Source organism: Lipomyces doorenjongii, assembly GCF_038497915.1.
Source record: "Lipomyces doorenjongii strain NRRL Y-27504 unplaced genomic scaffold V1508scaffold_10, whole genome shotgun sequence".
Classification (NCBI taxonomy): domain Eukaryota; kingdom Fungi; phylum Ascomycota; class Lipomycetes; order Lipomycetales; family Lipomycetaceae; genus Lipomyces; species Lipomyces doorenjongii.
Window position 1 is genome coordinate 22,264 of NW_027118077.1, and position 25,491 is coordinate 47,754.

Consider the following 25,491-nt stretch of genomic DNA (forward strand, 5'->3'; position numbering starts at 1 on the left):
TATCGATTTTTCAATTTTGCATGCGATTGAAAGTGCAAATATGCTCCCACAGTATAGACAGATGATTTCCACCGCGCGATCACTAAGGGCCACCCGGGTAGTTTCACAGCGAGTTTCAATACGATCATATGCGAGCACTCCAGAGCCTGTTCCCAGCAAACAAAGTGAAGAAGTGGAATTGTCAAAAGAGCAGGCTGCTCTCAGCATGCAGGCGCCTAACCGTCAGGAGACCTGGGCTATGAGCCAACGACCTCGCTCACAGGCTATGACCGGTCCACGATTCGCGCAGAAGAACTTGGCGGCTCAGGTGCGCGGCAGTTATGAGACGCTTTATGTGACGAAGTTTATAGTTGTTAATTTATGTGTAGCCACGACCATACGCTGCCATTAACCTTATTGCCGAGGAGCCGGTTCGATTTATCGATAGTAACATTGCGGTCTGCGATGGAGGTAAGTGGAAGTTGGGCGTTAACAGGCTTCTAGTCAGTTCTAACAATTTTATAGGCCGTGGAGTTCAGGGTCACCCTGTGAGTATAGAGTTGCTAGCTTGTGGTAGTACAGGTGCTAATCATAATTCCGGCAATAGAAAGTCTTCATAAATCTTGATCAAGACGGTCCGAATACTTGCACATATTGTTAGTACCAAACAGATTTTTCTTGGAGCCCGAGGCATCTAACAGACTACGACAGGTGGACTCCGATTCCAGCAAAACAGGCATGGCCACCACTGACTTGTTGATACCGCAACTTCACATATACCAATGGATTGGAAAACTCTCACAGGATCGGATCTACGGGAATGGTTGTTATTTAGAATGGGTTATATAGTTAAGCAATTTCTCATACTCAATTCGAGGTCCCTTAGTACGTTGATAGGAAGCAGGATAATTTATTGCGAACGAAAACCTACAAACCGAACCATGCCTCATCCAAGTCTGAAATCGTAAAGCCTCACGTATGAGATGATGCGCAATCACTCGCGGAAAAATCTTTAGGATAAGTTCTGGCGAGTCGCTGTGCTAGCAAATGCGACCCCTTCCTACACGATATAGAATAAAATCGGTATTATCTAAGCAGACTTATTGCATCAAATACCGATTTTTTTTCACCTGTATAGACCTCTGTTGCATGTTATTGACACCAATGGTAGGTGAAGCAGAGAATGCCCATCAGCACATCAGTGAAAACTGGAGGAGGTATAAGATGTAAATGGAAAAATTTACTGATGCCAATATCGCATTATACGGAGCCTTACTCTTGTGAAAGTACGATGCGATTAACATAAATTCTACAAGTTGTGATAGCGCACGTTAGTTACAGGAGCACTAGAAAGATATTCAGTCAAAGATAGCGAAAGTTTAATGAAAACTAAGGAGGAGCATTACACAGTGTTTTGTGTCCGATAAAGCGATCTTGCTGCGTGGCTCTTTGTAGTAACTCTAGGCCGGATAGAAAGAGGTTTCCACTACTCCATCGAAGAAAGGTCTTCAGATACAGTCGTCCAACAGGCACGCAATAGCTATAGTTTATAATCATTTGCCAACATCTCCAGTTGTTAGCAGTCCATATGACTTTATTTTCTACTTACTGATATTATCAAAAACAACGATGCATCAGCCACATCATAAGAACATGAGTGCCGTGAGCTCTATGATACATAAATCGCTCGTGGCAAGGTCTACAAGTAATTTTGAACTCATGCTTTAGAGCTTAGAGTCTAATTCTCTGAATAAGGTCAAATCCTGCACTGGCGTCGGCGCAGCGGAGACCTTCAAAGAAGCCTTGAAAGCCGTAAGGTCGTCAATAACCTTCGTCTTCTCATCTGCAATCGGAGGCGTTGCGAGCTTGATCTGTTCGGCAATGAAGTCCTTCGCCTGTCGTTCCCATAGGTCAGTCAAGCTATTTTCAGCAAAAATCACTTGGAGTGCGGCCAAAGGATCTTCCTGAGTCGATAATTCCACGAGTTGATCCTCGGAAATCAGATCTTCAGCCGACAGGCTATTTGATTTAGCAAATTCACTAAGCTTAGACTTCAACATATCCGCCAGAGTGGGCAATGGAGGAGGGCACTGTGATTGAAGCTGAACGACGACCTTTGACCTTGATGAGGAAGACGGGTGAATGAAAGTATAAAACAATTCCACAACCTCTTCTTTGGCAATCGTGGGTAGAACCTCGGCCTCCTCAGCATCTAAGAAAGTTAGATTAATGGTACTATAGGACCGTAAACAAAGTTCTTACTTCTGCTGAAGTCATAATATCCGTTTTCAATTTGGTTCCAGTAACGTGAGACTTCCTCTCCAAGATTCTTCAGCTTTTCTTTTCTTTTAAGCACAAGACTCTTCACATGTTTCTGATATTCCTCGTCCGACATATCTTCGATCAGCTTGCCCAAGAAATCGAAGAAAGCATCAATTCTAGTTTCGACATATTCTGTAGTGCGCTCACTCTGAACAAGGACGCGTAATCCATCTAGCGTCTTCGTATTGCGCACGCCGCTGAAAACAACATATCCCAGCTGTTCCTTAGTTCTAAGCTGGTTGAATGCCGGCTCGCTTGCAATCTGTCCTAGAAGGCCGAGGGTTGCTCTCTGCCTTTTATTAGTAAGGTCCCCGACTTGGCAGAAGTACTCAATGCAAGAATTAATGTTCTTCTCGTCTAGTAAGTTGCGTTTGTATGCAAAACTAGACGCTATTCCAAAATTTTATTAGCTTCAGAACCAAGTAAATCCACTGATTTGGAACTATACCTTCTGGGAGAATGAGTGATCGTTGACGAATTCCCAACGATGCTGGAAGACTCTTATGCTTCAGTGTTTCATCCACCAGCTTGGCAATATTCAAGGCGTCCTTCATTGATAAGCAGTGAGCATTATGTAATTAGATCCAGTACCTATGAAAATGACCGTACCTCCTTCGAGACGTTGCCCACAACCAGCACTTCCGTATCAAATTGACTCAGCATACGCGGAGCAAATTCCTCAAGGTCCTTCACTTTGAGAGCTAATAATATTGTTAATAACCTCAGTCACATTTCAGACAAGGTAGCGCGAAATGTACTAACCGTCCAATTCTGGCACTGTTTCCTCACTCAAAAACATATTCTCGGAAAACAAGTACGACACATAATATCCAATCTGGTAATATGGATTGCCGTAATGCCAGTTCTTTGTCTCTCGCTGTGCCTTCTCTTTGATTACTGCAAAACGCTCTGGATCGACCTTAAAATCTCTGATCTCCTCTAAAACTTTTTTCAAAAGTATGTCAAGTTTGTGGTTATATCCAGCAAGTCCGATAAAGGTTCCATCAGAGGTTTGGCGAATGGTATAGCTTAATCCTGCGATACTAGCTGCATAGGTATATGCACTCAGCCTATCAATCACAAGGTCAATGAATATTCGTGATGCAACTTTGTTTTCCGGGGATGCAGATGTGATCGGACTGCATCATGTTAGACATGCTCATGACATACCCAAATAAAACAAGATACCCACTTTCTAAGATGTATCTGTACATGAGCTTTGGGAACCCAAAAGGTATCATCTTTCTTATGCCACAATCGCAGGCCTTGTGCGTCTTTGATAAGTGTCGGGTTCTTGGCTGGGGATTCGACTTCCCTCTTGTCCACATCAAATTTCGTGGCAATAAACTCATTCTTTGCTGGCAAATGCAAGTGATCATTCAGTGGAGCATTTGCAATTCTTGCCAACAGGGACGGGCTAATGTTCTCGAGTTTGTATTCAGTGCCATACCACTGCTCCTTCTGATCCCAGTTTCCGGGATAATCTTGACTGACCAACATAAATCGGAATGCCTCTGGAGAAAAGTACTTCGTTGAGGCCGCGATAGCCTGCTCATCGAACTCTCGATAAAGAGAGGTGCCACTTAAAATCCAGTCCCGTGGCATCAGTCGTTGCATGATTGTCGCTAATCTGGACGTAGTTGTAGAAGCAGGCGACTTCTGCCTGAATCTGAAACTTGCTTCCGCAACGTCTCGCAATTCTTCGTAGATCCACTTCTGAGGAGGGGTCGCCTGTAAGAGCTTGAGATACTGGAAAACTGTCACGATAACTTCTTCATAATTTTCTATTACAAAATGATAAGTAAGAGCCATACAGAAGTCTTTATATACATTACACTTACTTATGCCCTCAGGTGTAAGGTCCACAGTGATCTGGAATAGGTCATAGCCTTCACTGATATGGGAGGTACCAGCAGAAAGAGAGTTCGCCCAAGACTTTCCTTTCAAATACTGAAGTATAGATCCGGGACCCTCATGGCCTATCAAGTGCGAGTAGTAATTTCCTGGATGGCTTTTAAACAGCGGCCGTTGATCCGGGAATGGGAATGTGAGCTCGACGTACTTATCGTCCATCACTGGCTTGGCATAAATTTGTTTCTAGTCAATAGCACAATCACATTAGCCAACATTTACTGCGGAAATGGAAAAGACGTCTAAAGCTTACTTGTAACTCATTTGCAGTGAACGGAGCGCCTGGAAATTCCGGCACAGTAATCTTAGCGTTACGGACATCCGAGAAGTTCTGCACTGTCCACTCTTGCAGCTTCTCAAGAGGCTCTGAAAACATTAGTACAATCCAATGGCATGATGTACATACAAACTGTCGTACCTCGACCGAGAATGACAAGTTTCATGACGTTGGCCGAGTAATACTTCCTGTGAAATTTCAGCAACTCGTCGCGGACATCGAGGCCTTTGGATATTGGTGTAACATCGAGAGTCTCCAAATTTCCCGTGCTGAAGTTCGAATAAGGATGATCAGGATTAGAAAGTGATCTTTCTAATTGATACAATCTCCAGGTGTCTGACTGTAGATTCTTCTTGTTTTCTGTTGACAAGTTAGTTTCTCGAGCATTTGACAACGTCAACTTCCTACCGGAATCAACAGCTCTAATTTCGCGATCCTTGCAATCTGGTAGGAACAATGGCGAGATGAAGAACTGTGCAAATCTGTCTAAGGCACCCTCTAAGTACTCATGATCTACTTCGAAATAGTAGTTGGTTTCCTTGGTATCGGTGTAGGCGTTGGAGTGGCCAGAGTGGGATGCAAGATATTCACTGTATTCATTCTCTTTCGGATACTTTTCTGTGCCCATGAAGAGGAGATGCTCACAGAAGTGAGCGAGACCTTGGATGTCCTTTGGATCAGAGAAGCTTCCCACTCGCACATCCAGAGCTGCTGAAGCCTTGTCTGTATCAGGGTCATGGATTAATAAGGCTTCAAGGTCGTTAGCGAGCTTTATAACTTTGTAGCTGCGGTTATCGATTTCAGGACGTTCCAAGTTAGTTGCGATAACTTCAAAGCCGGGTGCTTCATGAAAGGCCCCTCCACCAGATGTCAATGGGTTCTGGAACATCTTGGTCAAGTACGAAGACGACGAGGAACTAAACTGGCTGTAAAATTTAGCAAATCCTACTTTCGAAGTACAATAGGAATGGCCAACAGGACTGTAGACTAGAAACGAGATTGACGAAGCAACGGTAGCGGTAGTGGCCCAATAATAACAACTTCTGGACGAAAGAAACGCGCGGAAACGAGCGACCATTCAGCTACAACTATTCTAGGCTAGGTTTATGCACCCAGGGAAAAAGAGTATGTTAGAACCAGTCGGCCAGGTTGTCACAGTACGGGATTCGAGAGGAGTATGGAGATTACTGAATCAGCACACTTACTCGGCCCGGCCAGCTTGCTGACCTCGTGTATTTGAATACGCGCCACATGTTTAAAATAAGGTTTCATTTTCATAGGGCACCTTGTTGCTCAAACAACGAAGCCTCATTACTATGGCATTCCGACAATACTCGATGCCGAGTCGAATATGGAGCGGTGAGATCGCAGTATACAGTATTCTATATGTGCTTGCGAGAGTGTACGCAATTGATGAGACCACGTCATATGATACGCCTCATTTGACTGTCCCCGGTTTGTTTCTGTCGTACCTTAGTACGCCATTTTGTGTTGGTCATTAATCCAAAGCACTGAACCTTCGTATTAATACTGACATCAACATATGCAATAGCTTAAAATTCACAATATTTACAGATAATATATACAAATTTGAACTGAATTCCAACTCAAACACCGTCCCATACTAATTATATGCCGAAAAGTTCAAATGGCAGCCAGAACCGACCTTAGAAGTAAACCCAATATAGAATGCGGATTATCTTTCCGCAAAACATGTCGTACAATATACCTCTTCGTTAGGGAATCTGCAACGAGAAGTTAGGCGCTTTAAGACATCAAAACTTCGCAAACAATCTACCACTTACATATCATGACTGCATTTGCTACAGCATAATGATCGACAAATAGCACACTGACGTATACATATTAAGCACGTAATCTCCCGGCATGAATCACATACACAATTTTCTGCCGACAAGAGTGAAGGGTTTTGCCGATGGCAAACATGACAACGGATTAACGCATTATACCGTCGAGATTTGTCGAGCGCGCTTCTTTACGCAGTGATTAGTGGACAATTTAAACGGAATACAAAATAGCATATCATGCAACTGGACGGAGAAGCAGTACATACTGTTCATTCTCGGACGACCCATTTTCTTTCTTCGGCTTCTTCGTGACCTTCTGCACGTTTGTCGGCATTAATGGTCTGACTCTGGTTATACTATCGGCCTTAGATACATCCATCTGTGATAATGTCGGCGACGACTGTCTAACACCTGCATATTCCGTCTTTCCAGTCGGAGATGACAATGGATCAGTGATCTTTCGCTTGCGATATATTGGTGACATCATGAGTCAAATCACGTGTCTCTTCCAAGTGACAATAATTTTGGATATAAAGCGTCTAACAATCAATGTATATGCCCAACAAAACTTAAAGCTTAGAAATGTGTTGAAACTTGTCGCGATCCATTGATCCTAGCACATGAAAGTTAGTGGATACAGCGCAGTACGAATGACCTTTGAGAAGTTCGCCCTTGCCCTCTTCTCGCCCTACCGTTTCAAGGTTGCAGCGGATGAGAAATGTAACCTACAGATAACCTAGACTCGACGAGTTTGGCAGGCCACGCCTGCATCGGTCACAAAGCCGCACGAACTTGCTCAGGTGTGCAACCTGGGACGCCCATCCGTCTCAACCACACTATTATTATCGTCATAACTCGATGACTGTACTGAATCACGGATAAAATATTTCAGTTGCAGGTACCGATGCAACTATAAGTCAGACCATGCCGCCACCAGAAGTGTCAACGACGTCTGGCTCTACAGAAGCCACGCTGAAGTCGGAGATTTTGTCCACAGCTGAGTCAAAGTCGGCTACTGTCGCTCATTCTACCAGTCAACAGATCGGCACAAATGGCGAAACCCCGTTGAGTGTGTTTCTAAGTACATTTAAGGGGTCTAGAACGCAGTGGGTCGCGCGGCAGGTTATTATTATGATATGCTTGCTATTCCGGCTAGGGGTAGGACTAGGGCCGTATTCTGGTAACGTCGGTTTAATCAATTGTGAATATGAACTGTACTAATAATATCGGCCTACAGGTTTCAATGATTCCCCAATGCATGGCGATTTTGAAGCTCAAAGACATTGGATGGAGATTACATATCATCTGCCCATTAAAGACTGGTATTGGTACGATTTGCAGTATTGGGGTCTCGATTATCCCCCATTAACAGCGTATCATTCTTGGGTGTTAGGCGCCATGTAGGTCCTAGTTTCAGTGTTAGAGTTTTCCAAAAATAGGGATAGCTGATGCTTAGTAGAGGCTCCAAAATCAAGCCGTCATGGTTTGAATTTGGTACGTCGAGAGGTTGTGAAGATGTCAATCTGAAGTCCTATATGCGTAGCACCGTTCTAATCAGCGAACTGCTCATATATATCCCGGCAGTGTCGGTTTTTGTACGATGGACTATTAAGAACCAGAAATTGTCTCCATTGCATCATAGTATCGCGTCTGCTGCAATATTATTGCAGCCAGCATTAATACTGGTCGATCATGGACATTTCCAGTAAGCTTAATTCAATTCATCGTTGTCGTAACCGTCTAACTCGACCTGAGGTACAATGCAGTAATGCTCGGACTCGCGCTAATTGCAATTACCAATATACTAAACGACAAGCTAGTAGTTGGATCAGTTTTCTTTGTCCTCGCTCTTTGTTTCAAGCAGATGGCTCTCTACTATTCTATTCCGATATTCGCATATCTCCTTGGCATTTGCCTGTTCCCGCGATTGAATTTGCCTCGGTTTATATCACTAGCGGTATCAGTTCTTACAACATTTGCATTGGTTTTGGCGCCGATCGTCTTAGCCAGCAGTGACGGCTTGAAAGGGGCATACCGTCAAGTTTTACAGATGTTAATTAGAATCTTTCCATTCGCTCGCGGACTATGGGAGGACAAAGTGGGCAACTTTTGGTGCACTTTGAACATTTTTGTAAAGCTGAAGCATTTATACTCAGCCGAGACACTTCAACGATTTAGGTAATAGTTCTCTGTCACCCCGACATCCTGATTCTGACTACATCTAGTCTGGTTGCCACTTTGGTATCCGTCCTTCCGGCATTTTTCATGCTTCTAATATATCCCCGCAAAAAGGCACTCATATGGGGTTTGTCAGCATCTGCATGGGGATTCTTTTTGTTTTCCTTCCAAGTTCACGAGAAGAGTGTTTTGTTACCGCTGCTTCCTGTCACGCTGCAGTTAGCTACAGACCCAGGAGTAAACGTTCAGAGTTACATTTACTGGATCAATAACGTCGCCGTTTTCAGGTACCATTCCGCCTCATCCTCCATTGAAGTAGCTAACTGTCTGTAGCTTATGGCCTCTGCTGAAACGAGACCGGCTAGTGCTGCAATATTTTGCGGTTTCCTTCCTGGCCAACTGGCTAATGGCATCCTTTACAAAACTCCCTGAGGCCCTACTTGGCAAGCTTATTATAATGGTAAGCAATTATAATAGAATTTGTGGTGGACACGCCTCTGGGTTTAACCTTCACTGTAGATGTCATACGCGGGAATCGCCCTGCTTCACATCGTGGAATTCCTCATCGAGCCGCCCGCCCGATATCCGGACCTTTGGGTTATCGGCAATACTACACTGAGCTTTGGATGTTTCACAATTTTCTTACTCTGGAACTACATCCAATTATACAAGGCTTGCCGAGCGAAGGTGTAAGGAAGAAATGAATATGATAGAACGATATGTACATTAGGGTTATATAGGAATTGCGCCGTAAGAGATGAAACTCATATGTACAAGAAGTAGATTGATACATGTTTGTATCGTCCTGATATGTATATGTACAGTTTTCACAATAGTCGTTGATCCGTAGGAGACACAAATATTGCAGTTAGAGCATCGCGATTCAACAATTGATAGTCTCACTGCTTGGTTTCATGCCACACATCGTTACTTAAACATTGAATCCGAAGCCTTTCATGCATGCCTTGTAATTCTGTATTAATTCCGCGCACTGAGATGGACCGTCCGCGCTCATCAGCATGCATTCATCTCGCGCGACCTTTTCGTCGATGCAAACACAGCAAGGCTTTGGTCGTTCTGTAAAGTGTCAGATGTGTTCAATATCAGGTCTATACTAATAGTATTTGGTACCTTGATTTGTTTCGCTAGATGCTATTATAATAATTAGTAATCAATCATTTTATCATTTCATCAAGGTCGTAACTTACGCTTAGCGCAAGACGAGCCATCAGTACTACCTGACTGGACAGCGGTCGTATTTACTGCAAGATCAAATGCCATTTTACAATACTAAAATGAAATAAATCCCCAAATAAATGTTTGCCTAGAATTGTCTAATGGTAGTTGTTTCGAGTGCAAATTCTTTCTTGTCAGACCTGATTATAAATTGCTCAGGTGTACCGATTGCCAGGGCTACGAAATTTCGAACTTAACGCATGACTTCGCGATGCCGCCGTACTCTTAATTACTTAGCAGAAGCGTAACTACAGGGCCCAGGCGCCCAGCTTAACTTTAAAGATGCTTGTTTTTTGCCCTTCCAGTTAGGGGCAACGTATACACGCGTTTGCGACTGCGGCAGAAGTCAAGTTTTGCATGCAATATAATTTCTTACTCACGGACCGCCTAACTCCGCAATTACACATTGGTTGGTATCAAAAGAAATGGCGGATAATAAATTCTCCATCGAGAACAAGAGTCTCAAGCTTGATTCTGCGAGCGACGTCGCACCTTATATCGAACAACTCGAAAAGCTTGACGGTCTGGAGAGTATTGATCTGTCCGGTAATACCTTTGGCGTGGACGCCTGTACAGCTTTGGCAGAAGCTTTAAAAACAAAGAAATCTTTAAAGGTATTCTCATACTCGGTTATATATAATCAAATACAGCTGTAGCATTCCTTTTTGTGGTATTGTGAAACTAAACTTGTTGTTCAGGAAGCCAAATTCGCGGATATGTTCACCGGCAGATTGAAAGATGAGATACCAGCGTGCTTGTCCGTTCTCTTCCCCGCACTTCTAGAACTCCCTGATCTTCATACAATTGACCTATCAGACAATGCTTTCGGTCTTAGCGCTGTTGATCCGCTGGCAGATTTTCTAGCGAAGCACACTCCTCTCCAGCATTTGTACTTGACAAATAACGGATTTGGTCCTATAGCCGGGTCCAAGGTTGCTCTAGCACTAAAATCTTTGGCTACGGCAAAGGACGAGGCCAAGAGCAAATATTCATTGGAGACTGTTATCTGTGGACGTAATCGTTTGGAGAACGGCAGTATGGAAGCTTGGAGCTCGTGCTTTGCCGCGAACAAGGATATAAAAGAAATTAGACTATATCAGAACGGTATTCGGCATGAGGGAATAAGGCATTTACTCACAACAGGCCTTGTCAACAGCAGGAAATTGCAAAAGTTGGATCTTCAGGACAATACTTTTACTGTGAAAGGTGCGTTGGCATTAGCTAAAGTCGTTCCAAATTGGTCGGAAGAACTTGTCGAACTTGGCATTGGTGATTGCTTGCTGTCTACGCGTGGTGGCGAGGTTTTGGGTAAGGCTTTAGTGGAAGCAGGAAAATTTCCAAATCTTAGGATTCTTCGATTGCAGTACAATGAGATCGATATAAACGGTGTCCAACTTCTGAAAGAGGCTCTTGTCGCAAACCTCCAGGCTTTGGAGAAGCTAGAATTGAACGGAAACAAGTTTTCTGAGGATGATCCGATTGTCACCGAGATACTTGATATATTTGAGAGCCGAGGGTTCGGAGAGTTGGATAACTTGAGTGATATGGAGGAGGAGTCCGAAGAAGAAGAAGAAGAAGAAGAAGAAGAAGAGGAGGAGGAGGAGAGCGAAGAGGAGCAGGAAGAAGAAGAAATAGCCAAACTGGCAGAAGCCGTAGAGAAGTATGCCGCAGAAGAAGAAGATGATGAAGATGGCGCTGTTGACAAAGACTCGAAGGAGGAAGACGAATTTGCGGTTAAGATCGGGAAATTGTCTGTTTAAGAACTTGTTCTTTTTCATGTATATAATGAAGCGAGGACATGTAGCAATATGGTACAGTAGAGCATAATAATACTTGTGTAATCTCCCTGGGCTGTCTTCCTCTCTCTCTAACTTGCTGATGATTTCATGAACTCGATTGAATTTGTAACTAGAGTTCCTCCGGTTCATCATTTGCGAATATCTCATCGCCAGCGAAATAGACGTAGCCAATGCCCTTGTATGACATACCCTTCTTTTCAACAGCATCGAGAAATTTATCTTTCTTTATCCATAATCTCTCGAGCCACTTCTCCAAGCCACGCCGGTTAGTAGGTATCTGCATAAGTGATATTCTTTGAACATGCACATGAAATTCCCACGAACCCGGCTTCCCCAGCAAAATCTCTCGTAACGAAGGCGCCAGAGTCCTGCTTTCCTGCACGGCCACGTTCGTTGTTTGAGTCTCGTTGATGCTGTTCCTTAGCTTCGGTTCTGATGATCCTTCTCCAGAATCGTCTTTATCGTCTAGCCCATATGTAACGGCTGCACGTTCGCCGTCCACATCGTCGATTCGACGATAGACAAACGTAACGTCATAAACCAACTTAAACTCAGTCTCTTTTAAAATATGCTTCATAATCGGCACTAAGGCTATAACTCTGATTTGTAAGCGTTTGTCACTAAATTAGAGCAATTTTTACTTGGTTACCTTCAAATCTCGGATACAAGCAATGAGAAAGAACCGGAAGGCCGTTTGCTTTACAATACCTAATGTGCTAATCAGCTTTAGTTTAGATTTCTTCACATCCGGTAATGAGAAGTAAGGAAAACCTCATATGCGAGATCCATTGAAAACTTCACAGTTTCCGGAAAGAGAACAAGCCCTAAATCCCAATGAGCCACCAATTATCAGTAGCATGTGTAGCTAAATAAATTACAGTATCGCGACGTCGTCAATTGGCGAAAAATAGCCTCTTTCTGCTCAGGAGTATCGAAAGTCCAATCTTGTGCGACCCATAGACTGGAAAATAGCCAGTATAGAGAAGGCACGCTGTACAATGCTCTCCATACAAGAAACCTGCAGCGCCCGTGCATGCCATAAACTACTGACAGCGCGTGTAGTAAAACGTAGTCGCCGATTGACCGATGGTTGCCTGCGATTAATCTGTCAGTGCAGAGATGCGGAGATCTGTCAATTCCTATACATATTAATATTGCGCTAGTGTCGGGCTCAAGTATGTCCCCGCTAAATGAGACCTGGATCTTCTTTATAGTCTGCACAAAACTCAGAAATAAATATCGATCAGAGTGCACGCCATAGACAGATACTACAGACCTCCACTATAAAGAATAAATATCCCCAGAGTGAAGCCGAAATAATGATCGAAAGCGAAATCGATGTGGTTGGCGCCAATTTTAGCAGATGACTAAGAATTGTTAAGGCTAAGCTGCTCAGTAAAATGTCACCTATTGCTGAAGTTGCAAGTAAGATCAACTTGACGATCTGTCGCGGGGGAAGCGTTTCCATGGCAATCATATTACTGGCAATCGTTCTGAATATGAGAGATATCAATGAGTATTTCGCAACAATCACCTAACGGGATTGACCAATACTCCGTTTTTCAAGCTGTAGAAGTCTTACAGTTGTAATAGACCGCAACCCGAATCTGCCCATCTGTTCGTCAGGATTGTTTACAGGTCGCGTCAGCTACAACGGTCTAAATGCACGTCATTGTGGCGTACACACAGAGCTGCGCCACAGACAGCGGCGCGAGTCTTTATCAGGAGTTGGGAACCTTAAACAGCACGCGAATCTGACGAAAGCCAAACTCGCTCTAACTTTGCAATATAATCCCCTGACATTACGCATCTACTACCATTTCGTTGGATATTGGTATCCGGAATCATGTTTTGCTTCTAAATTCGTGTAAAGCGGCAGTTTATAAATTGGTTTATTAATATTTCTGGAGTTATCCTCTGTCTACCGCAGTATACTTGGATGGATAGCTACGCAATAGGGAGCATCAGGATCAATATTCACGGGAAAACAACAATATACAGGATAGATATGGACAATCAGTGCCAACTGTTAGGGCCATTTGCTTTACTTGTTCAAGGAGCCATGGGTGGCCTGGCTGTTTTGTCGCTGGTGTACAAGAGATACCAAGAGTATCCGCGTCGGCCGGTGATAGTATGGTAAGCTTGGTAGCCATACGTCGGCGGTTGAGGCATTTCGTGACGCTAATTCGAAATATTAGGGCGTTTGATGTATCCAAACAAATTATGGGTGCAGGCGGAATACATGTTATAAATTTGTTTTTGGCGATCTTGTCTAGTACACACGAGGAAGACACGTCGTCAAATCCATGTAACTGGTATGTGCTGCGGATACGTGAATAACTGCTTCAGTCTGATATGTTTATTAGGTACTTTTTAAATATTTTATTAGATACAACAATTGGAGTGCCTATTTTGTGGTTCTTCTTGTCGATGATTGGCAAACTTGTGCTACAAGGGGGGATTATAGGAGCCCGATCTGGGGAATATGGCCACCCTCCCAAGTTCAGCTGGTTTCTTAAACAAGCCGTTATATATTTCTTGGGGCTCAGTTGCATGAAGTTTGTAGTTTATGTTCTGCTGACGGTTCTGCCGTTTTGGGATGACTTGGCGGGCTTTCTGTTGTCGTGGACTCGCGGCCATGATAAGATGGAAGTATCATTTGTTATGCTGGTAAGTTACTTTAAAGAGTCAGATAACTTGGTCAAAGATTTCTAACATGATTGGCAACTGTAGATCTTCCCCCTGATGTATGCGGATCTCTTCTGTATTTCATATGGCATATGTAATAACGTCTTGATTTAGAATGAATATGGTGCAATATTACCTAGTCGATTCCATTATCAAATCTCATGACAGAAAGGTTGTCTCCTCAAGATCACCTTCAGTGGAATCCATATCAGACTCAGACAGTCTTATAGCCGAAGGACCAATGTCGAGAGCGAACTGGGGGTTTCGTGACGAGCCGGTCGAGGATGATGCGATATTGGTGGAGCGCAGAACGGATTGAACGGAGTAATAGGAATTTAAAGACATGAGACAGATCTAGCAATACAACGCCATAGGCTTGAAAGCCAAGCTGCTTTGTATATTGAGCACTGGTCGTTGTTTTTTCGTACTGGTTTTGGTGTATCAGGTAAAATGATAGATAGATCGCGTACATGCATGATGTAAACAGAAAGATATATGATAGAATATAGTATCGTTGTATGAATTATTTATGGACGCGGGATTGGGACGCTAATAGGTACTTCGAGTGTCGATGCACACATCCTTTAGCAGGTCCTTGACCATGCGGCCGGAATACTAGGGTCAGACGGTGATTAGAGCTCAGGGATTCTTCACCAAAACAGAACATAATAGAATCCATTCCTTGCATTATTGTTACGTAATCGAGAGTTTCGGCATTATGAGTTCGTAACATTATTGTCGAGCGAGCAAGGTGTGGTGCTCGGATGGCCAACGCCCGTCACTTTACAGATTCTGGACTTCCCGCATGTATCCGCCCACGCCGCACTATTTTGTGATTATATAGGCGGGTCACAAATGCGGATTGCATTTGTCCGCCCTTAGTAAGGAGGGCAATTTGCAGAATCGTCTTGCTATTGCGGACTTACGCTGATGTTAAAGCATATTTATATGCGTACATCAAAAAAAACGCGGGGGACATAGTTTATATATTACAGAGGGGGAGAGGCGCGACATTATGTGTGCAGTGCTGCCGGTCACAACACCATAACTTATATTGAATTCGAAGATGATGGCTATAATTCGCACAGAATTGGCCCCGCAAGAGGGTGACCCCCACGAGTTTTTGAGTAGTCTAGCAGCTCTGCGTTGAGTAGATTACGCAGCGGTGGGAAGACACGGTGGGAGGTTGTCCGGAAGGTTTCGTCATTGGTTGGGATCCGCCTAACGGTAGATAGTCTGCCAGCACTCACAAAACGCTAAACAGAACGACACACTTCCGTGCGCTCCCAAAGTTACCCAGATAAATAGTCGGTGCAGTCCTGCCCCTCACTTCCTCTTTCCCTGTCCACACCTTATACTGCGGTTTAGTCTTCGCAATCGCTCTGTCTATCTCTCAATTTGGCACAATCCATCTCTGCAATCGTCAATATGTCCGAACCTGTGTATGTATATGTCTTTTCTTTTGATTGTCGTTCCGTGGCGCGGCTAGTAGCCCAGTCGAGACTGCGAGCACCTTATCCACAGCAAAGTTTGTAGATCTTTGCCTCGTGCGTTGAATCTTGACATACTGTCATAGTATGTGCATTTGGATGGTGTGCTTTTAGGAATTGACTGTTTCTCGTCCGCGTGATGTTGCTTCGTTCAAATTAATTGATGCTGACTTGAGCGCCCGTCTCGCTGGCCTCGCCGGCGGATTTACGCGCAATTCTTATCCCAGTGGTGGTATGTTACGAATGATTTATTATTTATGAACCACAACAATACGCAACTTCTTTTTTGCGTGTAATTGAGGCTATCACATCTATGTATACGTGGATTGAACTCACATGTTTTGTTGCAGATATTGGTCTCATCGGCTTGGCCGTCATGGGTCAGGTAAGTCAATTCTGCTATTTACGTCCACGCATTCGCGCAAAGCCCATTTCTTACTGTTTGCGATCGGAATTGATTCATATTCCTCAACGTGTTTCAGTAATCGAAATATAGCGCGCTTGCTTGGTAACGAAGATTATGCGCTAGTCCCAATTTGGGTTAGCGCCTTTTCGTAACGGGTCTCTCTTCTCCGACCATGGCCGCCTCGCTGACGCCCCGTGTACAGAACTTGATCCTCAACGCTGCTGACCACGGTTACACGGTTGTTGCTTTCAACCGTACTGTTTCCAAGGTCGATCACTTCCTTGCCAATGAGGCCAAGGGTATGTTAATTTTTAGCTAAATTTGAATCAATTGTGTGTGGAGGTTGACTTCGATTGAAATAGGTAAGAGCATTGTTGGTGCTCACTCCATTGCGGAGCTCTGCGCCAAGTTGAAGAAGCCCCGCCGAGTTATTCTTCTCGTTAAGGCTGGTAAGGCTGTTGATGATTTCATTGACTTGCTTTTGCCACACATGGAGCCTGGTGACATCATCATCGACGGTGGTAACTCCTATTTCCCCGATAGTAACCGCCGCTGCAAGGAGCTGGCCGCTAAGGGCTTTCTTTTTGTCGGCTCTGGTGTTTCCGGTGGTGAGGAGGGTGCCCGCTATGGCCCCAGTTTGATGCCTGGTGGTAACGAAGCTGCCTGGCCGCACATCAAGAACATCTTCCAGGATATTGCTGCGAAGTCTGACGGTGAGCCTTGCTGCGACTGGGTTGGTGACGAGGGTGCTGGTCACTTCGTCAAGATGGTCCACAATGGTATCGAGTATGGTGATATGCAATTGATTTGCGAGGTATGTTGGTAATTAGTGATCCTTCGAATTGAACACGCTTTAACAATTCCTGTAGGCATACGATATTTTGAAGCGCGGTGCTGGATTCACCGACAAGGAGATTGGCGATGTTTTCACTCAGTGGAACAAGGGTGTCCTTGATTCTTTCTTGATCGAGATTACGCGTGACATTTTGTACTACAACGACGACGATGGAACTCCTCTCGTTGAGAAGATTCTGGACACTGCCGGTCAGAAGGGTACCGGCAAGTGGACTGCCATCAACGCTCTCGACCTTGGCATGCCCGTTACCTTGATCGGTGAGGCTGTCTTCGCTCGAACGTAAGCAGATAGGTCTCATTTATTGATTACTTTTATGCGAAACGACTAATCTGTGATCAGTTTGTCCGCTATCAAGCCCGAACGTGTCCGCGCCAGCAAGATCTTGACGGGCCCTTCCCCCGCCTTCAAGGGTGACAAGAAGGAGCTTGTCGACCAACTCGAGCAAGCACTCTATGCTTCCAAGATTATCTCCTATGCGCAGGGTTTCATGTTGATCAGAGAGGCTGGCCGTGAGTACGGCTGGAAGTTGAACAACCCGGCTATTGCCCTTATGTGGAGAGGTGGTTGCATTATCCGGTCTGTCTTCTTGGCGGACATCACTCGTGCCTACCGCCAGAAACCTGACTTGGAGAACCTTCTATTTGATGAATTTTTCCACACCGCCATCGACAAGGCGCAGCCCTCGTGGCGCCAGATGGTCGCCAATGCTGCTCTTTGGGGTATTCCCACTCCTGCTTTCTCTACCGCTCTTTCCTTCTACGACGGTTACAGAAGCGAGAGACTTCCAGCCAACCTTCTCCAGGCCCAGCGTGACTACTTCGGTGCTCACACGTTCCACATCTTGCCCGCATTCTCGAGCGAGAAATACCCTAAGGATACTGACATTCATGTTAACTGGACCGGCAGAGGCGGCAATGTTTCTGCCTCCACCTACCTTGCTTGATTTATCGCATAAAAACCGTTTTGGATATGAGCTAGGAAGGCGTGCCCTGTAATGAGTATTGTACTAGTGATTTCTTTTTATAATATTATGTCCGAAAATAAATACAGGCAATTGTCGATGAAAAACTAATAATGCGTATGAATGTATTGTAACAAGAGGTCACGCGAAATATCACTGAGATGTCACTGAGACAACCAGTCACGGTGACAGGAAACGTGGAGAACCACTACATGTCCACTTAGTTTGTTACCAGTAGAGCCGTGGCGACCAATAAATGACGTCATGTATTGATTGCGTCGTCATCAGCCGCGCGCCTAAAAGCGATTCCATATGCTACGCGCGTTGTCTCTCCACGTACCAGTCGCAACCATATTAAGAGTAGAATTATAACAGCGAATTGTTAATTGAGGATAACATTAATAGAAGGATTTTAGTCTACAGTAGTGATATTGTCATGAATCAGCCCGGCGGATACAATGATCCTTTGGCCAAGCAGTGGCACGAGAAGCTAGTCGGCAAGAAGATTGTCGAGACAGGTGACGCCAACGATAGAGTGAGCCAAACCATTTGTCTACTGCAGTTATTTTTCAAGGACTTATACTGAATTTTATTTAGCAATTTCCGAAAACGCAGCTGCCTGACGCTTCGAGAGTGATTAAACCTGGGAGCTTGGTGACTATGGATTTCAGACCTGAGAGGCAAGTGCGGCATGCTGAGTGTTATGACAAAGGTATGCTCTGCTAATATGTATTCTAGAATTAATGTTACTGTTGATAAGGATGGAACAGTATTGCATGTACGTACTGGTTAGATCGATCGCTAGTATTTGAAGAGAAAAAGACTGGACTTATAAGCGTTGCATTGCAGCATTGGCAGTCATTTTAGATTCACCTGCCACGGATCTAGGAACTCGAATGCTTTAGCGGCAATCGCAGAATGGCGTCATGTGCATTTGTCATCTATACAAGTATGCTGTTGGCTATATGGACATGAAATGCAACAAATGATTATCCAATTACAGTAATTGTGTACATCACTACTATACATTTAAATAAGTTGGCAGTAATTGCCTTTGAACCTGACTGTTCCTCATCACTTCGATCTTGACAAACAGTAATGCAGATAAAAATGTAGCACTAAAACTCCAAATTCCAAACAATTCATAAACTCGGCCGCTAAGCGCATAAATTTGAAAGTTAATTATGGACCATTATGTTATGTCATAATCCGTGTGGTTCATGCGTGCTGGAGTGTAAAACCTATGAGTCCAGCCAGGTGTAGACACGTCGCGCGCCAAATCTTCAACCACGAAGTGTTAGCAGTCACCTTTACACGCATCAACATCATTCGAGATCCACATACCGTCCCGCGACTCTCATGCCCTGAGTTCCCATAGGGAAGTAACTGACAGTGTACCAGATTGCAGCAACAAGCTGAACAACGCAAGCAAGGATCGTCAAGATTGGGGATCGCTTCTATAAACATACATTAGCAAAACGGGTCCACTCAGTGTGTAATAGGAAGGAACGTACGCCTAAGCTGAAGACCAAAGTAAGGGCTATCGATCCGAAATAGGCTAGCGTGAATGGCAGTCGATTAAGTGAGATCAAGTGCATAAGGTAGTTCATCGGCCCTTGGAGACATCCGAAGGAGAGGACAAAGAGAATAGAACCTAGTGACCATCTGTACCACGTTAAATACCGAAAATAAACAACAGGGAACGTTGCATTTACAAGATAGCGAATTTCCTGGGACGAAGCGCTAGAACAGGGAAAAGCGCGAAGCATATGACGAAAAATACAACAGAGCCTACTAAACAGACTCCGAAACACACGATTCGATCCCATCGGGACACTGTGCGCACCAATTAGTTTCGTTATTCCAATTCCAAAGAACAAGATGGTTAACGTACTATTAAACCAAGAGGGTTCTTGGATGTGGTTTGTTGAAGTATCATTTTCTGATATCGGCAGCTGCATGTAACCGGCGCCGTTGCCAGACTTGAACGGGTTGATATTTGAAATAGTATTTGATATAGACGATAGCGAGAAGTCTGAGAGTTGCACTGAAGGCTGTGGTGCGGGCGAAGAGCTGAATGCTCGTCGTGAGGTCCAGCTATTCAGTTGCTGGCGAAAAGAGGATTCCGGGCTAGGCTCTGGCATACTGACGCAAATACTGGAATCTATTATATGGTCAAATCAGGCGTGCGAGACGCGTAAATATATATAATCCGAAGCGTTTGATAAATGCCTTGCTGGCCGCATTCGCTTACCTGCTGATACGCGTCAAGTTTCCGTCGGGAATTGTGAACGTCAACGCAGACACGCGCGGTACCGCATACTCTAGCAAGCCAGGGCAAGGGTGTTCCGAAACTGCAACGTAACTTTGTATCACAATTCAGTCACATTTTGCCAGTCACGGCCCTTTGTGACCCGCGTATTGCCGTCCACTTACAGTTCGCAGCCCTGTGCTCCGGAAGCCAGAGGTTGGTCGCGGACGCAGAGCATCGCGAACTAGTCGATCGCGGAGCCCACAGAATCCACCGAACGTATTCAGCATATTATCATCCAAATTTGTCTGCACTTCGGCTATCATATAAGCACTATTATCAACAATTGGAAATTTAATAAGAAGCTATAGAGATGTCGTATAAGTCGCCACCGTTCATAAAACCCGACCCCGATTCGATGTACTACGGAGTCGGAGCGGGCGGATATCCTGCGACAACTTCACCCGGCAATCCAGAACTCATGTCCAGGGAAATGCTTACGCGGGGTTTCAGCTCATTTGACGATGGAAATTTATCTTCATCAATGATTCCAGAAGCGGATTTGTTGGATTTCGAAGGATTGGGAGGCACGGATATGAACTACAATGATGTGAACGGCGGAGGCTTTGAAGGAGTAGCGCCCATGGGTGATGGTGGTAATAATCATGGCAGTCTGACCGGAGCACCAAATCTTGGTATGGGAACCTATTTGTCGCCGTCGTCGCGACATGTCAATATGACTCCACCTGTTCCAAGCTCGACTTCGCCCTTCGACGATTTTATGGTTAACCAGAGACCGATTCCTCAGAAGCTCAATAACGGAAGCTCACGGCCATTACGTCCTGAGAGTCATACCCAGAGGTTCCTGTACGACAACGATTATATTCCAAAGCAGCAGTCAAATTTGCAGAGTGTTAGTGTGCCTGATTCGTCCAGTTGGAATACTCCTCCCGGAAGTTTCGACCAAGGTTTCTCATCACCTCCCCCCACGGCAATTAAGGGCCTTGGGTCCTCTCTCCCTCATGGAGATACGGACAAGCAGCAATTGCTTATGATGGAGAAGCGGAGGCGGCGAAGAGAATCGCACAATGCTGGTATGAGAAGGTTGTTATGGGAATTTTAGCATTGCTGACCATTATCTGAAGTCGAACGCAGAAGGCGTGATAATATCAACGAAAAAATCCAAGAGCTTGCATCTCTTATTCCCGAGCATTTGCTTGCTGGTACGGGATTCAGCAGTGGAGGATCTGGCGGTGCAGGGGTCAACAGCGGGAGCGTAGGAACGGAAGTGTCCACACCAGGTGGAACCGCCGGTACACCATCAGCGGTGTCTGCATCTGCCACGGGAAAGGATGGAAAACCTAATAAGGGAATAATTTTGCGGAAGAGCGTTGATTATATTAGGCAACTTCAGACCATTCTGGAGGAACAGCGACGGCGAAACGAGGAGCTAGAGCGAAAGGTTCAGAAACTTGAAGAGCAGCATGGCATCATTTCAGAGCCTTCGAATTTGTCCACTCTTCGCAATTTATCTACAAATACACACACTAGTAGGTCTGAAGGTCAAACAGTTGATCATGGGTTGGGAGCATTCGATCAAACTCCTGGTAGCAGCAATGATAATAACGACGACTTTAATGGCGACTTTGATTACGATGATAACGTCTTTCAGGCGAGTCCCCAACAATTATCAGACAATGACCGTGGCTATAATGGAATGGACCTTAGCTAAAGGTTCTCATGATCTTTCAAATGTAAACGTTGATATATTGGGAGTTGGTGGGGTTTCGCTGATGTGTATTGTAAAGTTTCGCGCGTAATGGTTTGAATCATCTATTGTTTTGGAGATAAAGGAGTTATTACGTTTGTTTTTATTATCTTACAGCTTGTACTTGTATATACACATACATGTATACAGTCTAACTTCTCTGCGCGTTGGTCACATGTGGTCCTGCGTTGAATTGTTTGTACGATTTTCCTGATTTGTATAATAAAGAATTGGTAATTCAAAATTTTGTAGAGACCATGATATATAGCGAGATCCTTCTTGTTATTCTAGTAATTTTTATTTCCATCACTTATCGCTGCTGCTAATATATCAGTTTATAATGTTGAGACTCAGATGCAATTGAACGTTGAACCGTGACCCAGTCCAGTGCTAGCTAGCTACATCGAACCCTACTTCCGATTCTATCCAACGCTGCTATTCTTGATATCCCGACCAACGGCCAAATCGGAACGTAATGTCGTCGTCACACAGAAGTCGCAGTATGGATTTGAACAATAACAATTAATTGAAACCGTAATACTGACTGGAGTGGCATAGGCCGAATCCCGCCCGCTGCTCGATCTCACGCGCAAGGCATGGCATCGCTGCCCGCCGAAGACAATGATACATTTGAACCTCAGAATGGCATTCCCTCAGCATTTAAATGGGACTCCAAGAGATATGAAGAAGAAATAGCCAGAGAATCTGAGAAGGTCTGCGATCGTGAAGGCGTACTTGGTAAGAGCAGATGTTAACCTGTTATTATTGAAATCTAACATCAGGGGTACAGTCAAACTGGACGACGATTTCGACGAAAGCGACATGCGGATATGAGACAGTTTCAATTATTTCCAGGCGTCATATCGGTTATGGGTAATTACATGGGGATATCACGAGGATATCATGCAATCAAGTTTATTTTGTGTCTTGTCAGACCTGCAAATGCACTTCGTCTATGATATGCTTACATTTTTCACCCCCTGTTGTAGACTCTCATCATCGTCCTCATCACTATGCCTACTTCCATCAAGACCCTTTTCAAATATCTCTCTGCCAGTGGGCCTTTTCCTAGTCTCTTCATCCTTGCCATCTTTATTTACCAATGCTGCGATCTCTGCTTTGAACTTCCGTCGCCAATCAAAGAAATTCTCTCGGTTCACGAGTGTCCCCCGAAACTTGGCTTGCTCTTTCTCCTCCTCTTCTCGGATTTTAGCTTCCCGTTGCCGTTCTCTTTCAGCTTGCTTCCCCTGCAGAATAGACTCCGCCTGATCTTTAAGGGACGACATTATGGCGAACACTGACGGGAAGCCCAAATTGTCCTCTGCCTATTGAAATGTCAGAACGCAAGTGTATATACCAAATCGTTAATGAACTTACCTCTTGTCTTGCCTTCTCGTTTAATGCTCCCAAATCCGAATTGTCCAATACAATTAGTTCTTCAAAAACCTTCCCATTGTTGCCATCCTCCGCGTCGTCCGTCTCGACAGCTACTTGCTCTAAACTCAGCTCGATGACCGGAGCAGTCTCGGGATAATTTTCGGTATACTCTACCCGCACCAGCAGTGACTGATTACTGCTCTTCAATGTACCACCGCTCGAGGATGTAGGCGGTTCAAGATGTGTTGAAATCGTAAATACTGTTGGAGAAAGAACTGTCATTTCATCGGGATACATCGACTGCAAAAGCTCAAGCTCCTGGGCGCGCTCTTCCTCGGGATCCATAGTGCCCTACATATAATAAGTAAAGGCGATAACTGCACAGTCTAGAGACATTTTAAAATATTTACTGTAATAAGATGCAATGCACTGTATAAAAATTTATAAACGATCACTGCCGTTCACTTGCGATAGGAATAGCTGACCGTTCCGGGACCAGAAAGTTGAATCACCTGAGTTATAGCAGCAAGACTTAATTAAGGCGTTCCAGATACTCTCAAAAGTTTAATGGCTGCTCAAACAAAAAAAAAAAAATCTCGCAATTTTGATACCAGAATTCGTTGATTTCCTCCACGTTTAAGTGGTAGTTATTTATCGTTTGCACTTACTACTCACATAGGGTTAGGGATTGAAATTGGAGTAGTCTTAAAAAATTCTGATACCGGGATATTCGACCGGATCTCGAGTACATATTTCCTATTGTAAACTATCGTCTACAACACTATTATTCCCAGGCAATTGATCGTGATATTGCAATTATTAGCATTTCAGAAATCTGTCTTGAGTGGTATTATAGTTTGCTATGGCGACAATACAGCTATCAATAGCGACAGCGAGAGATCAGCTCCAAAGTCGGCAACCATACGAGGCACTATCTACTCTTTCGCCATATCAAACGTCAGATCTGGACAACATTGAGATACTGGACATATTAGCACAGTCACATCTGGAAATATCTGCGCTTCCAGATGAGCCTAACGGAGAATCGCATGCAGAGAGTGCATATAATTATTTCATAAAAGCCGCACAGTTGGACGACGCCCATGGTAGTAAGGGTGGCTATGAAAAATATTTATGGCTGGGTCAATTGTCGGGTGGATATGACGCTGTCAAGTGGTTTAGAATAGGTTGCGACGGACTACGAAAAGATTTAAGTAGCGAACAGATGACTGAAGAGCGGAAGGTCATTTTAAGAAAGAAGCTTTGCGATGCATTGTGCTCTTCCATTGAGATCTGGATGACGGATTTATGGTACGTGTATTTCGGAGTCCAACATACAGCCCTATGCTTACTCATTGGTTAGTATGGAACCTGAGGCAGAATCTACTTGCGAATCATTGATCGCGGAGTCGCTAATGGTGGACTCTAATCACCAGGAATCATACTCCACGCTTGCCTCCATTCGCATATCGCAGCAACGAAACAGCGATGCTCGCGTCGCACTTCAGCGATCATGGGATTTGTATTGTGATTCAGTTGCTGCAGACAAAGCGGATCGAACAATATCCGAAGACGGCTTGGATGAAGTTGCTCAAATTTCAGCGTTAAAGACTTTGACGAGATATTGCATCGAGACAGAATTGTTCTTGGTCGCCGAAGCTGCGTGCAAGCGGATTCTTGACTTGGATGAAGAGATAGCTGAGGTGTGGTATCTTTCTGGTTTAGTAGCTGCTCAGCAATATGCGCAATCCGGCGATATAAACCAATTACACTCTGCATACGAGGGCTTCCAAGCCGGTCTGGAACTTATCGAAAATGGGTCAGAGGATCCGGAAGAACTTAAGGAGGAATTGATGAAATGTGTTGCCGAAGCTGAAAGACAATTGTCAGGCACTGAGACTGGAACAAATGGCAATGACGCGAGCGCCAAGGAAGGAGAAGCGGAACAGGACTGGCTGGATATACTCGACGACGAGGAAGATTAATGAGGGATGGCATGACCTTGTTTGTATTGATAAGCTTTATCAATATTTTGCATATCCGGTCAGATTAATATTTTTGTTGCCCTTAATGTATTTTTTGATATGAAAGTTTGTTGGCATTGTCGTAATGACAGGGTGTAAGATAATTTAGAGTTAGATTAAAGTTTGATTTTATTTTCCTGTTGCCGTTTTGAATGGATCT

At 44.3% G+C, this 25,491-nt stretch overlaps 13 protein-coding genes across 13 annotated transcripts; 8 read left to right on the top strand and 5 right to left on the bottom strand.

Annotated features, from left to right (window-relative positions):
- Positions 1-40: 40 nt before the first annotated feature.
- Positions 41-731, top strand: V1508DRAFT_395856 (uncharacterized protein; the record flags this gene model as incomplete). The annotated part of the gene is made up of 5 exons (XM_066938074.1): positions 41-307; positions 369-450; positions 505-527; positions 587-635; positions 691-731. 5 exons carry the CDS (start codon positions 41-43, stop codon positions 729-731), a joined length of 462 nt encoding a protein of 153 aa, XP_066797388.1.
- Positions 732-1,703: 972 nt separating this feature from the next.
- Positions 1,704-5,378, bottom strand: V1508DRAFT_402827 (Metalloenzyme, LuxS/M16 peptidase-like protein; the record flags this gene model as incomplete). The annotated part of the gene is made up of 9 exons (XM_066938514.1): positions 1,704-2,191; positions 2,224-2,691; positions 2,750-2,849; positions 2,911-3,002; positions 3,064-3,440; positions 3,494-4,085; positions 4,143-4,398; positions 4,466-4,578; positions 4,631-5,378. 9 exons carry the CDS (start codon positions 5,376-5,378, stop codon positions 1,704-1,706), a joined length of 3,234 nt encoding a protein of 1,077 aa, XP_066797389.1.
- A 1,612-nt stretch (positions 5,379-6,990) lies between these two features.
- V1508DRAFT_412501 (glycosyl transferase) lies at positions 6,991-9,324 on the top strand. Its single transcript, XM_066939632.1, has 7 exons — positions 6,991-7,477; positions 7,535-7,697; positions 7,757-8,002; positions 8,053-8,475; positions 8,523-8,762; positions 8,809-8,935; positions 8,995-9,324. The coding sequence occupies exons 1-7, from the start codon at positions 7,222-7,224 to the stop codon at positions 9,166-9,168; spliced, it is 1,629 nt and encodes a 542-aa protein (XP_066797390.1). The 5' UTR covers positions 6,991-7,221; the 3' UTR covers positions 9,169-9,324.
- On the bottom strand, positions 9,181-9,958 carry V1508DRAFT_412503 (cytochrome C oxidase copper chaperone-domain-containing protein). The gene is made up of 3 exons (XM_066939633.1): positions 9,684-9,958; positions 9,607-9,627; positions 9,181-9,552 (listed from the first exon to the last, which is right to left on the bottom strand). The coding sequence occupies exons 1-3, from the start codon at positions 9,754-9,756 to the stop codon at positions 9,407-9,409; spliced, it is 240 nt and encodes a 79-aa protein (XP_066797391.1). The 5' UTR covers positions 9,757-9,958; the 3' UTR covers positions 9,181-9,406.
- A 68-nt stretch (positions 9,959-10,026) lies between these two features.
- V1508DRAFT_382522 (uncharacterized protein) lies at positions 10,027-11,608 on the top strand. The gene is made up of 2 exons (XM_066937727.1): positions 10,027-10,325; positions 10,410-11,608. The coding sequence occupies exons 1-2, from the start codon at positions 10,137-10,139 to the stop codon at positions 11,469-11,471; spliced, it is 1,251 nt and encodes a 416-aa protein (XP_066797392.1). The 5' UTR covers positions 10,027-10,136; the 3' UTR covers positions 11,472-11,608.
- On the bottom strand, positions 11,460-13,132 carry V1508DRAFT_366732 (uncharacterized protein). The gene is made up of 6 exons (XM_066937371.1): positions 12,787-13,132; positions 12,656-12,725; positions 12,389-12,604; positions 12,282-12,334; positions 12,160-12,226; positions 11,460-12,101 (listed from the first exon to the last, which is right to left on the bottom strand). The coding sequence occupies exons 1-6, from the start codon at positions 12,985-12,987 to the stop codon at positions 11,620-11,622; spliced, it is 1,089 nt and encodes a 362-aa protein (XP_066797393.1). The 5' UTR covers positions 12,988-13,132; the 3' UTR covers positions 11,460-11,619.
- Positions 13,133-13,289: 157 nt separating this feature from the next.
- On the top strand, positions 13,290-14,713 carry V1508DRAFT_412509 (vacuolar membrane protein-domain-containing protein). The gene is made up of 5 exons (XM_066939634.1): positions 13,290-13,646; positions 13,709-13,825; positions 13,877-14,180; positions 14,244-14,257; positions 14,313-14,713. Exons 1-5 carry the CDS (start codon positions 13,450-13,452, stop codon positions 14,515-14,517), a joined length of 837 nt encoding a protein of 278 aa, XP_066797394.1. The 5' UTR covers positions 13,290-13,449; the 3' UTR covers positions 14,518-14,713.
- Positions 14,714-16,064: 1,351 nt separating this feature from the next.
- Positions 16,065-17,893, top strand: V1508DRAFT_402832 (6-phosphogluconate dehydrogenase; the record flags this gene model as incomplete). The annotated part of the gene is made up of 5 exons (XM_066938515.1): positions 16,065-16,073; positions 16,297-16,393; positions 16,457-16,908; positions 16,964-17,229; positions 17,290-17,893. The coding sequence occupies 5 exons, from the start codon at positions 16,065-16,067 to the stop codon at positions 17,891-17,893; spliced, it is 1,428 nt and encodes a 475-aa protein (XP_066797395.1).
- Positions 17,894-18,184: 291 nt separating this feature from the next.
- V1508DRAFT_412522 (uncharacterized protein) lies at positions 18,185-18,975 on the top strand. Its single transcript, XM_066939635.1, has 3 exons — positions 18,185-18,446; positions 18,509-18,591; positions 18,650-18,975. Exons 1-3 carry the CDS (start codon positions 18,348-18,350, stop codon positions 18,702-18,704), a joined length of 237 nt encoding a protein of 78 aa, XP_066797396.1. The 5' UTR covers positions 18,185-18,347; the 3' UTR covers positions 18,705-18,975.
- A 177-nt stretch (positions 18,976-19,152) lies between these two features.
- V1508DRAFT_350911 (Got1/Sft2-like family-domain-containing protein) lies at positions 19,153-19,872 on the bottom strand (the record flags this gene model as incomplete). Its single annotated transcript, XM_066936797.1, has 5 exons — positions 19,153-19,192; positions 19,256-19,368; positions 19,426-19,576; positions 19,627-19,747; positions 19,806-19,872. The coding sequence occupies 5 exons, from the start codon at positions 19,870-19,872 to the stop codon at positions 19,153-19,155; spliced, it is 492 nt and encodes a 163-aa protein (XP_066797397.1).
- A 520-nt stretch (positions 19,873-20,392) lies between these two features.
- Positions 20,393-22,174, top strand: V1508DRAFT_412529 (helix-loop-helix DNA-binding domain-containing protein). The gene is made up of 2 exons (XM_066939636.1): positions 20,393-21,256; positions 21,308-22,174. Exons 1-2 carry the CDS (start codon positions 20,536-20,538, stop codon positions 21,892-21,894), a joined length of 1,308 nt encoding a protein of 435 aa, XP_066797398.1. The 5' UTR covers positions 20,393-20,535; the 3' UTR covers positions 21,895-22,174.
- A 659-nt stretch (positions 22,175-22,833) lies between these two features.
- Positions 22,834-23,937, bottom strand: V1508DRAFT_412534 (RWD domain-containing protein). The gene is made up of 3 exons (XM_066939637.1): positions 23,718-23,937; positions 23,308-23,658; positions 22,834-23,255 (listed from the first exon to the last, which is right to left on the bottom strand). The coding sequence occupies exons 2-3, from the start codon at positions 23,650-23,652 to the stop codon at positions 22,884-22,886; spliced, it is 717 nt and encodes a 238-aa protein (XP_066797399.1). The 5' UTR covers positions 23,653-23,658; positions 23,718-23,937; the 3' UTR covers positions 22,834-22,883.
- A 112-nt stretch (positions 23,938-24,049) lies between these two features.
- On the top strand, positions 24,050-25,473 carry V1508DRAFT_366750 (uncharacterized protein). The gene is made up of 2 exons (XM_066937372.1): positions 24,050-24,618; positions 24,671-25,473. The coding sequence occupies exons 1-2, from the start codon at positions 24,170-24,172 to the stop codon at positions 25,290-25,292; spliced, it is 1,071 nt and encodes a 356-aa protein (XP_066797400.1). The 5' UTR covers positions 24,050-24,169; the 3' UTR covers positions 25,293-25,473.
- Positions 25,474-25,491: the final 18 nt, after the last annotated feature.